This window comes from Neophocaena asiaeorientalis, unplaced genomic scaffold (genome assembly GCF_003031525.2).
Source record: "Neophocaena asiaeorientalis asiaeorientalis breed wild unplaced genomic scaffold, Neophocaena_asiaeorientalis_V1.1 scaffold85, whole genome shotgun sequence".
In the NCBI taxonomy this organism is placed as follows: domain Eukaryota; kingdom Metazoa; phylum Chordata; class Mammalia; order Artiodactyla; family Phocoenidae; genus Neophocaena; species Neophocaena asiaeorientalis.
In genome coordinates this window covers 3,111,063-3,126,934 of record NW_020174301.1, presented here as the reverse complement: position 1 = coordinate 3,126,934, position 15,872 = coordinate 3,111,063, and the positions used below count along the sequence as shown (strand labels likewise).

At 45.0% G+C, this 15,872-nt stretch overlaps 1 protein-coding gene across 1 annotated transcript in view; it reads left to right on the top strand.

Moving 5' to 3' along the window:
- Nucleotides 1-12,501, top strand: part of LOC112406903 (guanylate cyclase 2G-like) — a 50,098-nt gene extending 37,597 nt beyond the window's left edge. The window contains 9 exon segments of the mRNA XM_024755925.1: nt 4,415-4,577; nt 5,312-5,449; nt 6,355-6,550; nt 8,306-8,487; nt 9,644-9,741; nt 11,027-11,100; nt 11,103-11,126; nt 12,399-12,436; nt 12,438-12,501. Of these exon segments, the coding sequence (XP_024611693.1) occupies nt 4,415-4,577; nt 5,312-5,449; nt 6,355-6,550; nt 8,306-8,487; nt 9,644-9,741; nt 11,027-11,100; nt 11,103-11,126; nt 12,399-12,436; nt 12,438-12,501 (977 nt within the window).
- Nucleotides 12,502-15,872: the final 3,371 nt, after the last annotated feature.

Here is a 15,872-nt window from a genome sequence, read left to right as displayed (position 1 = left end):
TGGAGGCCTCTGATGGGGCCTCTATGACTTATATTAGTGTCCTAGGGCTGCCGTAACAAACGACCCCAAGCCTGCTGGCTTGAAACAACAGAAATTTATTCTCTCACAGTTCTAGAGGCTAGAAGTTCAAAATCAAGGTTCAGCAGGTCTGAGCTCCCTCTAGAAGCTCTAGGGAAGATCCATTCTTTGCCTCTTCCAAGGTGGCTGCCCCAGCGTCCCTGGGTTTGTGGCCATGTAGGTCTATGTAGAACCATCTTCACATTGCTGCCTTCTCTGTATAGATCTCTTCTGTATGTCTCCCATGAGGACACTTGTCCTTGGATTACGACCCACCCAGATAACTCAAGAAGATCTCATGCTGTGGCCTCTCTCTGGGTATCTCTTACCTCATATTCGTATATGCAAATTTGCCTCATTCTTTCTTAAGGACTACAAAATTTGTCATTGTAAGGCAATGTCATATATTATCTATTGATAGACATTTTGACTGTTTTCCATTTTTTGCTGTTCCAAATTGCTGCCATGAGCAGTCTTGTATCTTTGTGGGCATGTGTGAATGTTCCTTCAGGATAGATTTCTGTTCATGAAATTGAAGAGGTAAATGTATTTTATTCACTTTTTTTTTTCCCGATACGCGGGCCTCTCACTGTTGTGGCCCCTCCCATTGCGGAGCACAGGCTCCGGACGCGCAGGCTCAGCGGCCATGGCTCACGGGCCCAGCGGCTCCGCGGCATGTGGGATCCTCTCGGACTGGGGCACGAACCCGTGTCCCCTGCATCGGCAGGCGGACTCTCAACCACTGCGCCACCAGGGAAGCCCAAGGTAAATGTATTTTAAGCATATTTAAAATTTTTGATAAATGGTGTCCAATTTTCTACTTACAAAGGATATATTCAGGTTTGTTTTTTTTTTGTTTTTTTGGCCAGGTTGTCTCTTAACACATTCCATGAGGGAATTAAGGGCAGAAGCAATGGGAGGTGAAGCAAAATTTGATCAAAATTGATAAGCAAATGTATAGCAGGTGGAACCCCCTGGCACTTTTAATTTCCGCTTTGGCTGCACGTTGGAATTTCCTGGGAAACTTTAAAAACTGCTGAGGCCTGGATCTTAGACTCAGAGAATCTGATGTCACTCGTTTGGGGTATGGGTTGGGCATCCGGGCTTTTAAAGTTCCCCAGGTGATTCTAACATGCGGTTCAGGTGGGGAACCACTATCTTGGAGAGAGGATAGGGAAGTGTGTGTGTGTGTGTGTGTGTGTGTGTGTGTGTGTGTGTGTGTGTTTCTATGTAAACCCAGCCCACCTTTCTCTCTTGATTCTTTTCCCATCATTTCTTCTTTATTGCCTTGCCTACCATTTCTAGCCCATCCCCAGTGGCCTATCCCAAGTCTCATCTTTAGATCATCATGCATTCCCTGGAGACGTTTTCAAGTCAGGAGGCTTTCTGAGGGTGCTAGTTGCTTTGAAAGCAGATTCTGGTTCTAATCTGTGGCTAACTGAAGCAGAGACTCATCCTAAAAGGTTAATCTCAGATCCAGGGGCAGCTGGATTTGGAACCCAGCAGCTAGACACATCTTCCCTCCACCGACCCCAGGCAGGAGCCCACCTACACTTGCTAGCTGCCATGTGATTGTGCCAACGGGGGGTGGGGGTGGGTGGGGAAGGTGTGGGAACGCTGTGAACAATCTGTATATTTCCCCCTCATTGTAGTCCTCTGCTCACCAGGGTAAATGAGAGCTGGTCACAGGGGACGATAGATACACAGGACCACAACCAGGAAAAGTACAACGTTCACCTAATTTATGGAGAAACACACCCTTCCATTAACTTCTCATACACCCCTGCCAACAATCCTGGTACTGGAAACAGTACGGATTCTCTGCGCACACTAGACCAATGGTTCTCAAATGTTTTGATGGGCATCAGAATCACCTGGAGGGCTTGTTCAAACAGAATTGCTGGGTCCCATCCTCAGGGTTCCTGACTCAGTAGGTCTGGGGTCAGGCCTGAGAATTTGCTTTTCTATCAAGATCCCAGGTGGTGTTGGAGATCCACAGTCTGTGGAGCACTGGCCTAGCGTGGCCCCTCGACCAGTAAGAGCAGATCATCTGGGAACCTGTTAGAAAATCACGTTTCAGGCCTTTCTGCAGACCTTCTGAACTGGAAACTGGGGGTGGGGGTGGAGTGAGGCGTGGGCCCAGGGTCTGTGTCTAATTAGCTCCCCAGGTGATTCTGATGCCCACTAACGTTTGAGACTTGATTTCCCCTCTTCCTATAGTGTCCCCGTAAGAAAGAGGTCAGGATGTGAAATCTTCACCTAAGGATGGGGGTGTTTGCTCCACCACCTTGAAATGGAGAAATATCTACATAAATTATTTGGAATTTATTTCTACAGGTTTGTCTATTCTTTCCCATTTGTTTATCCGTTCAATTACCTATTATATTTCATTTATGATATTTATATATAATTTATTATATTATATAGTAATTTTATATTTTGAGTTATAATCTAATACTTCTTTATTTATTTTGTGGTTCAAATTGTTTTATATTTGACCATTTAATTTCAGTTGGCTTCTGTGTACTTTGACATACACTCATTGCAGTGTTTTGTTTTGTGCTTTCTTAGTTTCTGGTGGTATAAGATGCTTTAGCCTCATCTTGTATTTTCCCTGCTCCAATACTAGAAATCAGCTGCTTCTCTCTCTCTCTCTCTCTCTCTCTTTTTTTTTTTTCCCCGGTACGCGGGCCTCTCACTGTTGTGGCCTCTCCCATTGTGGAGCACAGGCTCCGGACGCGCAGGCTCAGTGGCCATGGCTCACGGGCCTAGCCGCTCTGCGGCATGTGGGATCTTCCCGGACCGGGGCATGAACCCGTGTCCCCTGCATCGGCAGGCGGACTCTCAACCACTGCGCCACCAGGGAAGCCCCTCAGCTGCTTCTCTTAAGAAGCCCTGGCTCCTGTATTGGAGAATGAACACCTGGACACTAGATGTGCTTGTTGCTACTGGGATGCTGTTGCTTCTAGCCCCTCTCATGGACAGAGCAAGATAATATGTGGGTATATACTAACCCATATGTATGCACACATTCATATCTCTATCTACCCATCTGTATCTGTATTAAGCTAAACATGGGTTCATAGTGACATCTCCAATGTCGTTATCACATGTTTCATTTACTTCAGTCTCTGCCCATCACTGATCCATAACCTCCCTTTCCAACAGCGAGAATCCTGGCTCCCACGATCTGCCATCCATTTACTTATTTGTTCAATCCCAGTATTTGCGTACAGTAGTTTCAGCGTTCTTCCTCTGTACCTCCCTGAGAGGCGATTCTACCAACTGGAGTATAGTGGTTTTGAGTAGTTCCTTCTGACTTTAGTCTCACCGTCTCTAGTTGTTTCAGAAGTTACTTACGTCGGCACTTTACCCCCATCCCCTTCAATGAGATTAGGTCACACATTTGTAAAACAGATTCTTTTGTCACAGTCTGCATTCTGTCTTGCAGCTGTCCAGTCTCCCAACTGATATTTTTTTAATTTGCATTCTTTAAGGCTCACTCTTTGTGCTGTAAAGTCTTATGGCTTTTGGCAAATATGTAGTGTCATGATGCGCCGATGCAATATCGTACAGAATAATTTTATGACCCTAAAAACACCCCCTGTGCTTCCGCTAATCAACTTCATCTCCTCCCCCAACTCCTGGCAGCCTCTGAGCTATTTTCCGGCTCCGTAATTTTGCCTTTTCTAGAATGTCATATAAACAGAATCATACAGTATGACTCTATGATTTCAGTCATACTTTTTCAGACTGGCTTCTTATACTTAGTAATACATTTAAGATTCTTTCATTTTGTTACACCACAGTGTTTTTTTTTACCAAAACACAAATACATTGTTCTCAAAATATTATTTCCTCTACAAAACCTGGTTAAGCAGAATGTTTAATAAATGTCGGTAGAAGCCAATGAGGAAGTGAAAGAAAGTAGGTTTACAAAGTGGGACACAGAGGTGGGACATAGTAGTTAACATTTATTGTTTGTTAAAATAACTTTTATGTAACATTTTGTATGGAATGCAAATTGCGTAAAGCACACTTCGTGGATTTCTAATACCAAATGCGTATGTGCTCCTGAAATCACGTGGAGATATGCTTCATTTCAAGAAAAGTTCTATTAGAAAGAAAATCAAAAAAAAAGATGAATTAGGGTGTGCTTATATGTTTTAGAGTCCTCATTTTCCAGGAGGATTCCTAATATTTCTTGTAAAATATTCAGATTTCTCTGAAATTCTCATCTGTTCAGTTTACTTAAAAACTCAATTTACAAATTTAAAAACGTGTCTGTTTAAAGTGAAGTGTTCTAAATGGCACAAAGCTCAGACATTTAGCTACTTAAACCCCAAATGGATTTCAGAAATCGTCAGCCAAATCAAGGACCCCAGGGCGTCAGTGCCGCTTCGACCTTCCCTGTCAGAAGAGAAGGGAAATGAAAAGATGGTGGTCATGGTGAAGGCATGTTGGGATGAATCTCCAGAGAAAAGGCCCACTTTCCCTTCCATCAAGAAAATGTTATGGGGGCTTCTCTGGTGGCACAGTGGTTGAGAGTCCGCCTGCCGATGCAGGGGACATGGGTTCGTGCCCCGGTCTGGGAGGATCCCACATGCCGCGGAGCAGCTGGGCCCGTGAGCCATGGCCGCTGAGCCTGCGCGTCCGGAGCCTGTGCTCCGCAATGGGAGAGGCCACGGTGGTGAGAGGCCCGCGTACCGCAAAAAAAAAAAAAAGTAAAACAAGAGCCTATAGGATCTAGAAATGCCCCTTACATCTGTCATCTGAAAAGAAAACATCTGGTGTTGCCGTCTGAAAAGAAAAGAATGACCCATCCTGAAATCTACATTTCTGCATGACCATGACGATTGGCATGGAGCATGTCGGGAAGTGGGGGTGATGGGGAGGGCAGTGAAGGCTACTGTTTGTTGAGTGCCCACTGGGTACCAGACACAGCCTTAGTACTCATTATCTCCCCGAATCTACAGAATGACCCTGTGAGGTATGTATTATTATCCTCATTTCCCAGATGAAGAAACTGAGGCTCAGATGGTGCCCCTCAAGCTCACAGGGCTGGTAAAGGACAGGCTCTGTCCTGCCAGGCGGCCTTTTGGCCGTTGTCATTTCACTGCTGTCCATCGGCAACCCTTAAGTAGGAAACCTTAAGGGCGAGACATGTTGTCTTGGAATGTATACTTGGACGTTGTTCTCCACTGTGGCCCTCAAGTTCTTGGAAAAAGACTTAAATCTCTGGGTTCTTTTAAAGCCGCGTGAATGTACTGAACAGTATGGTGAGCAAGCTGAGAGTGTACACCAATCACCTGGAGGAGGTGGTGGAAGAGAAGACCGACTAGCTGATGGCCGAGAAGAGGAAAGTGGATCAACTGCTGTGTACAGTGCTGCCCAGGGATTCCAAAGTAGCAGGGGCCTTGACAAAAGGACCAGGAAGCAGCACCATCGCTATTTAAGGAGACCTCACACCGAGAGACTATTTCCTGTGTTCTTTTTCTAAGAGGATGTTAGTCTCTTCTAAAATGCGTCAAGCATTTTGTGTGTAATTTGGTACACCTTGTAAAGGGAGATAGAGGCAAGGCCCTGGAATCCACAGGAATTAGAGAAGGCAGGTCTGTAAAAGATGGAATATAGGGGATGCAGCAAGAGGAAGCGACCACTAGATGGCGCTCTAGCTTCAGGAGTCCAATTAATTACTACCCTCAGCATATTCAGATTTTACGTCTGCCCAAATGCTTTGCACAGTACAATAGGCACCAATAACTTCAGGTTCAAAACTTGCTTATTTTGGGCTCTGTTATCACCTGTGCACTCTCTAAACACTTAGAAGAGCATCTGCTGTTAAAATTCCAGCACCCTTCTTATTTGTCTTGACAAAGAAATGGGGTTGTGGATTTGAATGTGTCAATGTGAGATTGATTGATAGAAGCAGAAATGTTCATTTGTGGATCGATGAATGTTTACATTTGCTTCCGCATCTGTAGACTGAGTCGTTAAAATCAAATTCTATGACCAATTGGGGCAAATGAAATTCCCTCAGGGAGAAAATCTTTTTGAAAAGGCATTTATGTGAACTGCTTCTCACCCCTCCCTGAATTTATACCCACCAATTCAAATATCTCTTTAGAGAAAATGCAGGCAGAGAAATGGGTGTCAAAAGAATCCCTCTAGATGATGGATTTTTGTGACCCCAAAATCTAACCCACCGAAGAAAAAGATCTACCAGGGAGACTTTGTAGGGGTCTATAGGAGACAAGACGAATGCTACTGTTCAACAACGATCCTATTCTCTGGTTTCAGCTTCATTGGAGAACAGCTCACAGCTGGAAGAGCTGCGGAACCAGAGCATTTACAGTCCATGACAATCTTTTTCTCTGACATTGTTGGATTCACAAAACTCTGTTCTCTCAGCTCCCCACTGCAACTTGCGCAGCTCCTTAAGGACCTGTACAGTTTATTCGATCACATCATTGAAACTTATGATGTGTATAAGGTGAGACACCTGGTCCCTGGGTTGTGGAGACACACATGACCCTTGTAGGCTGTCCCCGGGCATGAGTGAGGATTAATCCAGACCTAGACCTCAGCCAGGAGGAAGGTTCTATTTCAGGCTGGCAGTCTATCTCAATTCATGGCAGAAACTCAATATCTGATTCCTGTTTGTTTTCTTGGAAAAGGGCTTGATTCATCACAGATGTAGGTGCTTGTCAAGAATCATCAGTTGTTCCCTCTGTTTCCTTCCATTATTTTATCTCACAGTAAACACATTTCTAAAACAGGCATTGACCTTCTTCTGGCTAATTCCTCCAGTTCCCTCCTGAATATATTTTTTCCACATTCAGAGAGGCTCACATTTACTCTCCTTTAAAGATTGTCTTTGGATCTGTCGTGAGTCTCACTTCTGTTACTGTGCCCTTAGCAATTCAGGTGAAGATAGACCCCCAAGCTTAGACTATCAGACTCACGGCTAAAGGTCAGACAGCAGCCACCCGCCTAGTGCTACACTGGGGATGTATGAACAGGGTCACCTAGAGTGAAAAATGAATCTTGCAGGGGAGGAGAGCAACATAATAATTTGGCTTCGTTCACTGGTGGTGATGATGAGGCCACTTTATGTGCTTTCTGGCTGTTCAGATGGGGCCAGATCATGACTCCAAGGTGCCCATGTTCACACGCACCTGGTGGGCAGCCACTAGTTTACCAGCTCTGACCATGATTGCAGGACTCTGCCTGTGGTCCTGGAATCAGGAAGACTTGGGACAGTGCAATCATGTCCCCTGGCAACACATCCTCGATGGTTATCCCCCAAAATTCCCCAAAGATGTTGCCTCTGGTCAAGAGCAGAAGGAAAGATGGTACAGGTAATCACAAAGAGCAGATCACATTCACCCAACAAAAATGGAAGCTGCTCTGCTTAGACGAGGCTCCTCTGGGATTTCCTCTCAGTGTTCTCTTCTTAGCTACGTTTTGCATGAACTAACGCTAAAATCAGTTTATATTGCTAAAGGATGTGCCCATGGTGGGGAGAGGTAGCCTAGAAGCAGTTAGACTTGTGTACTTGTTGGCTTTGGGTAATTTTAGGGTCACCAGGAAGCAGACGTGGTCTTATTGCCTGGCTAAGGCCTGAAATTCCACATTTTCCACATCATCTTTGGATTCTGCTGAAAAGCAAATGTATCTGGAAGGGGCTGTATCTTTATGCTTTCACTTGTCGTTTATTCTCTGTGGTGAATGAAGGATCTGAAAGATGATTTTGTTAGGAGGACTGGGGAAAAAGAGGACAGATCAGGCAGGTACATACATTTATACATATTTTGTATAGTATAAGCATATGTGTAATTGTATCTAAGAGCCCCTGTGTGAAGACAGTTCATCTTGGATAAGATGGATTGCACTTGATGGATCCATGTGATCCTTCAAGATCTACTCCATCAGTATATTGCTGCCTGTCTAACTGGTTTTGAACTAGGATTGGGGAAATATAATCACCAGCACTCTCAGATTTCAGAGAAGAAAGCAGAGACTGTGGGGAAGAGGGTGAGGGACGGAAGGCTTTGTAGGAGCCAGGACAAGAGTAGGAACTCGAGGAAATGCTGGGACTTGGATGGAATGAAGGTCAGGGAGTATGACCCTTCAAAGGATGTGGCCTCCAACAGAATCAGTAATGAGGGGCCTTGTCTCTGACCCCACCATCACCCCCAGCCTCCCTCATGATGAACACAAGGCCACTTTCTTGCTTTATTTTCAGGTTGAAACCATTGGAGATGCATACATGGTGGCTAGGGGACTTCCCGTCTGGAATGGTACCCAACGCGTGGACGAGATTGCCACGACGTCCTTGCACTTCCTCAGTGCCACCATCTGCTTCCAGATTGGGCACATGCCTGAGGAGAAGGTTAAGCTCTGGACTGGCCTCCACACCGGTAGCCAGCACTGAGGGCAGGTGGCCTTGTGGTCCAGATACAGCAGCAGGTAGTTCTAAATTCACATCCTAGGTCTGAAGCTTAATTTAGGAACCCTGAGAGCAAATGGTAGCATCTTCAGGGGAAAGAAAAGATTGAATTCTCTTTGCATGTGTATTTCTAGTTAGTCAGATTGCTTGGTAACAAGGGCAAACAAAGACTCCAAGGCGCTGAACCCAAATTAGGAGGAGCCCCCGAACCAGGACATTTATTTGGGCTGCTTTCCCTCCATGCCTCTGCATCAAATGCCCTTTGATATGTTCTGTTTTTTGTCAAACTCATGGGCTTGTGACTTGTGCAGAAGTGACCTGTACTTGGTTTAATGCCATTCTGTTACTGTCTTGAAATTCTTGATAATTTTTGAGTGGAAGATCCCTTATTGTCATTTGAGACTGGGCACTGCAAACGATGTAGCCAGACCTGCTCTTACTTACCCTCCACGGCTTAACTAAAATAAAACCTGACTCCTAACCAGGATGAATTACTCACATGTTTGTGCCACTGATGCTTTGTTTACATCTCCAGCGCATGAATAACACTGTCATTAATTTCTGTCTTAGTCAGTTTGGTTGTTGTAACAAACTACCATAGACTGGGTGGCTTAAACAGCCCACATTTATGACAGTTCTGGGGGCTGGAAAGCCTAAGGTCAGGATTCTACCATGGGGGATTCTGGGGAAGCCCTCTTCCCAGCTTGCAGAGGGCTGCCCTCTGGCTACGTCCTCACGTTGCAGGAAGAGAGAGAGCTCTCATGTCTCTTTCTCTTCTTATAAGGGCGCTGGTCCCATCATAAGAGCCTTCCCTCTCACGACCTCCTCTAAACCTAATTACCACCTAAAGGCCCCACCTCCTCATCATATTGAGGTTAGAGCTTCAGCAGGTGAATTGGGGTGGGACACACAAACATTCAACCCATAACAGTTGATTATGTTGCTTTCCACCAAAACTCTATGGGTTCTGTAGTTTGCCTCATTGTAAACCCTGAGGTCTATTTCCAGGCTTTGCCCCCAGAGGCTACTTCCCGCATATTTATTGACTTGCTTTTGTTGACCTGATTTGCACTGTGGAGTCCCACACTTGGGAAATACAGACTGGTCATGCGCCTCTGTCCTTCCCTTTGCAAGTCCCATGGTGGCTGGCGTGGTAGGAATCACCAGGCCCCGATACTGTCTGTTTGGAGACTCTGTGAACATGGCCTCCAGAATGGAAAGTAGCAGTTTGCGTGGGTATCGTTTACAGCACTTTGCAAACACACGATCGCTGTCCCTCTTGTCCCCTATCTTTAACCAGAGAGTATTTTTAGAAGACCCATTTGCATTTTGTCTACTCTTTTCCATCTGGAAGATAAGATCATTATCCAATTCAGACAACACTGGTCACAAGCTTTGTAGATGGGTTTTTGCACTGTGTTCTCGATGGAGCCATGTAAACACACATGACATCTCCTTCCAAGACTTTCCATCCTAAACAGTCAGGTACACATATAGTAAGATCATTTAAATAAGGAGCAGCAGTTGGCAGACTTTTTCTAAACAGGGCCAGACAGTAAATATTTTAGGCTTCGGGGGCTATAGTCTCTGCTGCAACTATGTAACTGCTGTTGTTGTGTGAAAGCAGCAATTTGCAACATGTAAAAATATTGGGTGTGTTTATGTTCCAATAAAACTTTATTTTGCAAACACAGGTGGTGGGCAGGATTTGGCTTGTAGGTGGTAATGTGTCAATCCTGCCGTATAGTTTTGGCGATGCCAAAGAAATCTATGGCCAGGAACTCCTGGGGACATCAAATTCTTTTGCATTACAATAATTTTATTGTATTGATTATTACTAGACACATATATGCCATTTATCAGCTGAGACATTTATCAGCTGGAAAAAATAATTACTCAGTGATTTACGTTTTGAAAAGTTTAGGTTAACATTCTTTTGAATTTGTAAATCTTCCACGGTATATAAAAACACACAAAAAATCTTTTCCCCTCTGATTACTTTGTTGTCTAAGTTAATCAACTGAGTCTCAAATCCAGATTTAAACGTCTCTCTTAGCTTGTAAGTAAAGAGTTCAAGGACAAAATATGAAATTGGAAATGCTGATGTAGACTCCGCACCTGACTTTAGCTGCAGTTCTGGTTACAAAGGACATTTTCAGTGGTACATCCCAGCTCTGGTACTACCCCAGGGAGCCTGAGGACCCCAGCTGCCCTCATCCATCAGGAACATCAACTTGCATATGGACTCCATTCCGTCTTCTGTTTCTAAACCGAATGTGTTAAAGCTTGAGCAACACCCAGCAGCCTCTGAGCAATGCCTGGATGGTTGGTGATAGCAGTCCACGTGTCCTAGACGTGAGAGAGGTTGTCTGTGATTTGTTTAGTGAGAGGTGCTAGCAGTCCAAGAACTTGAGCCATGTGTGTAGTGTTCCCTCCCCACAGCAGCCCTTGCCCCACTGACATCCATATGAAATTCACAACCAAGGTGATGACTAGGCTAAAACTGGTTTCTGGCAGCTCTCGGGATTCAGGTCTCTCAGAGAACTGCAGGCGCCCTGCTGGGGTTGGGAGGGTGTGATTTGCAAAAGAGAAAAAGAGAGGCACCATTCCAGTCAAGGTAAGACTGGACCAAATGCTACCCCCCCCCCCCATTTCGGTCCCTGAAGGAGATATTGAGGAACTTGATGGGATGAGTGAATCTCCATGCCGTGGTTCGTGGAGACCACTAAGGTCCATGTGGAGGCTCTCATGACTGTGAGGTTATCTTCCTCCAAAGGGGACTGTACAATTCCCTTAAGTGGTCAAACATGGAATCTGTGACTTTGGCTCCAACCTAGACCAACCTCTTGTGTGATGCCTCCTTTCTCTTTGCTACACTGGTCTCCTGGCTTCTGCTTGAACACCCCAGTCTAGTCTCCCACAAAAGCAACAGCAAATATAAGCCCAGGAATTATAATGTCCACATTCTTCTATTTCCCTTCTCCTGAGTCTAAAGTGCCCAGGCGGAGGGGATGGAAGCCCATTGGTTTGGGGGCACTTGGACCTCATCTCTACACATTTAAATATCTCTTCCCTTTCTCTCTGCCTTCCTTTCCATCCTGGCTTCCTGTCCATCACTGAAACATACCATGATACCTTCTCATCTTTCTGATAAGCATTGCCCTTTCTGGGGGTGGTGGTACTCCTCTTGAGATGTTCTCAGGAGCGTCTTGGAGATGCTCACAGTGGGAGTGGTGAGCGGTTACTATGACATTGGGAGTTTGAGTGGGTGTCAGGGTCCAGGGAAAGAAGTGAAAGGGAGGAGGTACCTTCAATTCCACAGTTTGCTAAGTCTGGCTCTGGCATGATGAATTTCATCAACGGACTTCAGGTAAGAGGAAGATTTTCCTCAATGTCAGCAGTGTAGACCTAGCTTTGAATCCTGTCCCACTTGTTCCTAGCTGTCTCATTTGGGGGCTTAGTTTTATCATCTGTAAAATGGGAATGGTGATAATACTGCCCTCAAAAGGTGGCTGTGAGGATTAGTTGTGAACCTGTATGTGAGGTGTTTCACTTGGTGCCCTGCTCATAGTAAGAGCTCAATAGATTTTATTATTATTTTAAAAAGATTTTCTTTGCAACAGACTTTAGCCTCCACTGGCCCTCACCCCATAGACCATCGCTGACTGTCCATCTAGGCTTATCGGCAAAGTCCAAGGATACGATCACGATTTCATCTGTGATGAAGCTTTTCCCTCACCAAGGCAGCTCCCGCCTGATTGCAGTTCTGGCTACAAACAACGTTCTCAGGAAGCGAGTAAGGGCGACCTGAGTTGTCTGCTGAGAGACCACACTTGACAGGCACCCTCTCCTGCTCTGTGATTCACCAGCTCTCCTTTGCTTCCCACAGGGCAAAGGAGAGCAAACAACCTTCTGGTTGAAGGGCAAAAGGCTTCACGATCCCACTCCCCGACTTTACTGAGGATGACGCTAAAGTCCCAGAGATCTTCTGAGGTGAGTATTTTCTTCAAAGGTGTTTGTGTGGCCCCAGGAAAGTCCATGAGGTGTCTTAAATATCCCCTTCAGGGGTTGTAGTTCCGGGGTATTGAGTCAGTCTCCCAGTAGGGGGAGCCATCTAGCTGGCCTCCTCTGTCCACCCTGGAGTCCTGTGGCCTAGAGCAAAGGTGGAGTCAGATGAGCTGGACACAGTGAACTCATTTCCTGGGAGACCAGGGCTGCCGCTCCCAGACTGGCCAGCGAGCCTGCCTCCCCGCCAGAGGTTTCCAGCGCATTAGCTTGCGAATTTGCAGTGAGTCCAACTTCATTCTGGGAAAGGGGAAAGCTGGAGGACGAAGCCTGGAGCCAAGGACCTGCCTTTCTCTGCAAAGTGCCTCCTCCCTAACCTTTGGTGTTTATTATCCTTATCAGCTAATCGGCCTGCAAGGACCTAGAGGGCCACAGCAGAAGGCATCTCAGGAATGTTTTCAGGGGCTAAAGCTCTAACTGAGGGGTGAATCACTGAAATCCAACAGGTTCAGGCCGTCCCAGGCAGGCAGAACCCCTGCAGTCAGTGGCTGGAAGGCCTGGCCCTGAGCTCTCACTTCCTGTGAGCACTGCAGCTTCCAAATGGATCATGTCCCATTCTCAATTTATTGCTTCATTTCTTTCTTATCCATCGGCAGGACTCTTCTTCTGCCCAGAGGTGGGCAGCTGAATTCTAGGAACTTCACAGACTCTATTTTCTATGACACGATTCCATTTTCATCTTATTTATTTATTTATTTATTTTTGGCTGCATTGGGTCTTCGTTGCTGCACGTGGGCTTTCTCTAGTTGCGGCGAGCGGGGGCTACTCTTCATTGAGGTGCGCGGGCTTCTCATTGCGGTGGCTTCTCTTGCTGTGGAGCATGGGCTCTATGGTGTGTGGGCTTCAGTAGTTGTGGCGCATGGGCTCAGTAGTTGTGGCTCACAGGCTCTAGAGCACAGGCTCAGTAGTTGTGGCGCATGGGCTCAGCAGTTGTGGCTCATGGGCTTAGTTCTCCACGGCATGTGGGTCTTCCCAGACCAGGGCTCGAACCCGTGTCCCCTGCATTGGCAGGTGGATTCTTAACCACTGGACCACCAGGGAAGCCCCAAGGATTGAAAGCTTTTGACTGATGCTCGGAAGGAGGGAAGGTAGAGGCATTTATATGAAGGGGACAGGGGAGTTACCTTAGCATGGAGACAGTGGGCCAAAAGTTATCTTCTCATGCCTCATATCTTCTTACCTTGTTTGGGATCAGGGCTTCTGGGTGCTAAGCACTTTGTTCCATTATGAAAGGGAACAAAGCAACTTCTGCTACGGGGTCCCTTAGAGAGACTGGCCAGTTCCCACCGATCTATCCATCCATCTATCCATCCATCTTTATGAACATTTCATTAATTCAAAGAGCATTTATTGAGTCCTTACTCTGTGCCAGGTACCACACTGGGGGACACAAGAAAATGTGAAACTTTCTATGATCTTTAGTTCTCGGTTTAGCTGGAGAGAGGAAACATAGTAGTAATGCAACATATTGAGGACTAACAGAGGTATGTACAAAAGAGCAGAAGTAACTGAGAAATCCAATACTGTTACATTGAAAGCGAATTAGAAAATAACACACAGATGTAGGGATAGGGTGGGATATGACAATCAACTATCATTATCCCATCTTTGTATCTCTATGGAGTGTGTGTGTTTGTTCCCTTCCAGCCCTAGCCCACATGCTTACACAGTTATGTTCATATAATAAAAACTTTGTTACTCCAGCCTTTTTCATCAAACATTGTAACATAAACATCTGGCATCCAGTCACATACATGCACATAGAACATGTATACACATGTGCCTACATTCACACACACACATGCACATATATACATACACATGTACACACCTAAACATATATACATGCACATATACTGAGTATATACAGACATCAATCTCTCTATATCTGTCTCTCTACAGCTATAGCTATAGCTGTCTCTATCAATTGGTAGAGATTTATGTGCCTGTGTATACTCAGTATATATGTGTGTGTATATATCCATGTCTCTCTCTATATTTTGTTTAAATTACTCAAGTTTAGAGAGAGAGAGAAGATGTCTTTAGGGTTCATAATTAGGAATTTTGATAAGAGCACTTTCCTAAAATCTATATTCAGGGTTTTTTTCTATGTCAACCAAGGATACCTAAGGGAGAAAGTACCCTTTCCCCCTTCTCTAAATGTCTGTTTTATGTTTAGCACTAATGGGAGTTTGCAAGAGAGATTGTTTGGAGAGTGACTTTCTCTTAATTCCTTAGTAGAGAAGTTGTGAAACATGAAACATGCAGCCAGACATCATGGGGCTGTTAACTTTGAGTTGAAGACACGCCGTTGCTGGTGACAGACGTGAGGGCCTTAGAGACAGGGATGACCACAAAAACTTTTCCCCCAGACGTTAATCATGCAAAATGGCTCTGCCTCCTTGCCTAGAAACACAATACTGGAATTTCTGAAATGCAACTGTAGGATAAAATGATTGAAAGCCTGTGAAATATATGTGAATTTAAGAAGCTCTAGTTGTAGAATCCAGTGGGGGGGTTGAAGATTTGGCTACCAACATGATATATTTACACTGTAAGCTATAGTCATAAGTTATTTATTTTAAGGCATTTTATTTATTCCATAGCACCACCAAGAGATACAAGATCATTAAACATTATGCTAAAACAAAGCAAAACTAGCACAACTTTGTTTTACTCTGACAGCCAAGGATTTATGATTATGGCTGTGAGTATGCTATTGAAGAGTTTTTGACTAGAACCAATGAAATATATCTTCTGTCCTTCCTGACTACAAAAATTCTGAAGTTATAGGAAGAAGAGATCCCAAAGTGGTCGGAGCACCAGCTTAGAGACCAGTTTCAGCTACGAGTCATTTTAATCGAGCCTATTGCTAAACATGCTCTCTGTGTCTCCAGAGGTTTGAGAACTAGCTTAATTTCTGAGTTCATCAACACGGTTGCAAAACAACCATCAAACTACAGATCTCAAAACTTCTCAAATACATTAAATACAGAGATACAGACTGACGTGTTTTCCAATGATAAGCCCGCTAGTTGAGTCTATGCAAGACAAAGAACAGAATTTAAAGCTCAGGCTTTTCCTAGCACATCTCAGCTTCTAGCCTCAAACCGAGGTCCTCAGTGCATTTTCAGGGATCCGCCAATTCTCTACCAGGACCGCTTCTTTCCGTTTTTATTTGCTTGACCGTGTAAGTCATTACTCTCAACATATTCTGGATCACTGGGGTGGCAGTGCTCTCAGCATGAGAAACCACGTGATTTCACTGGCCATTTGTTTAAATTTTATTTGCATTTGT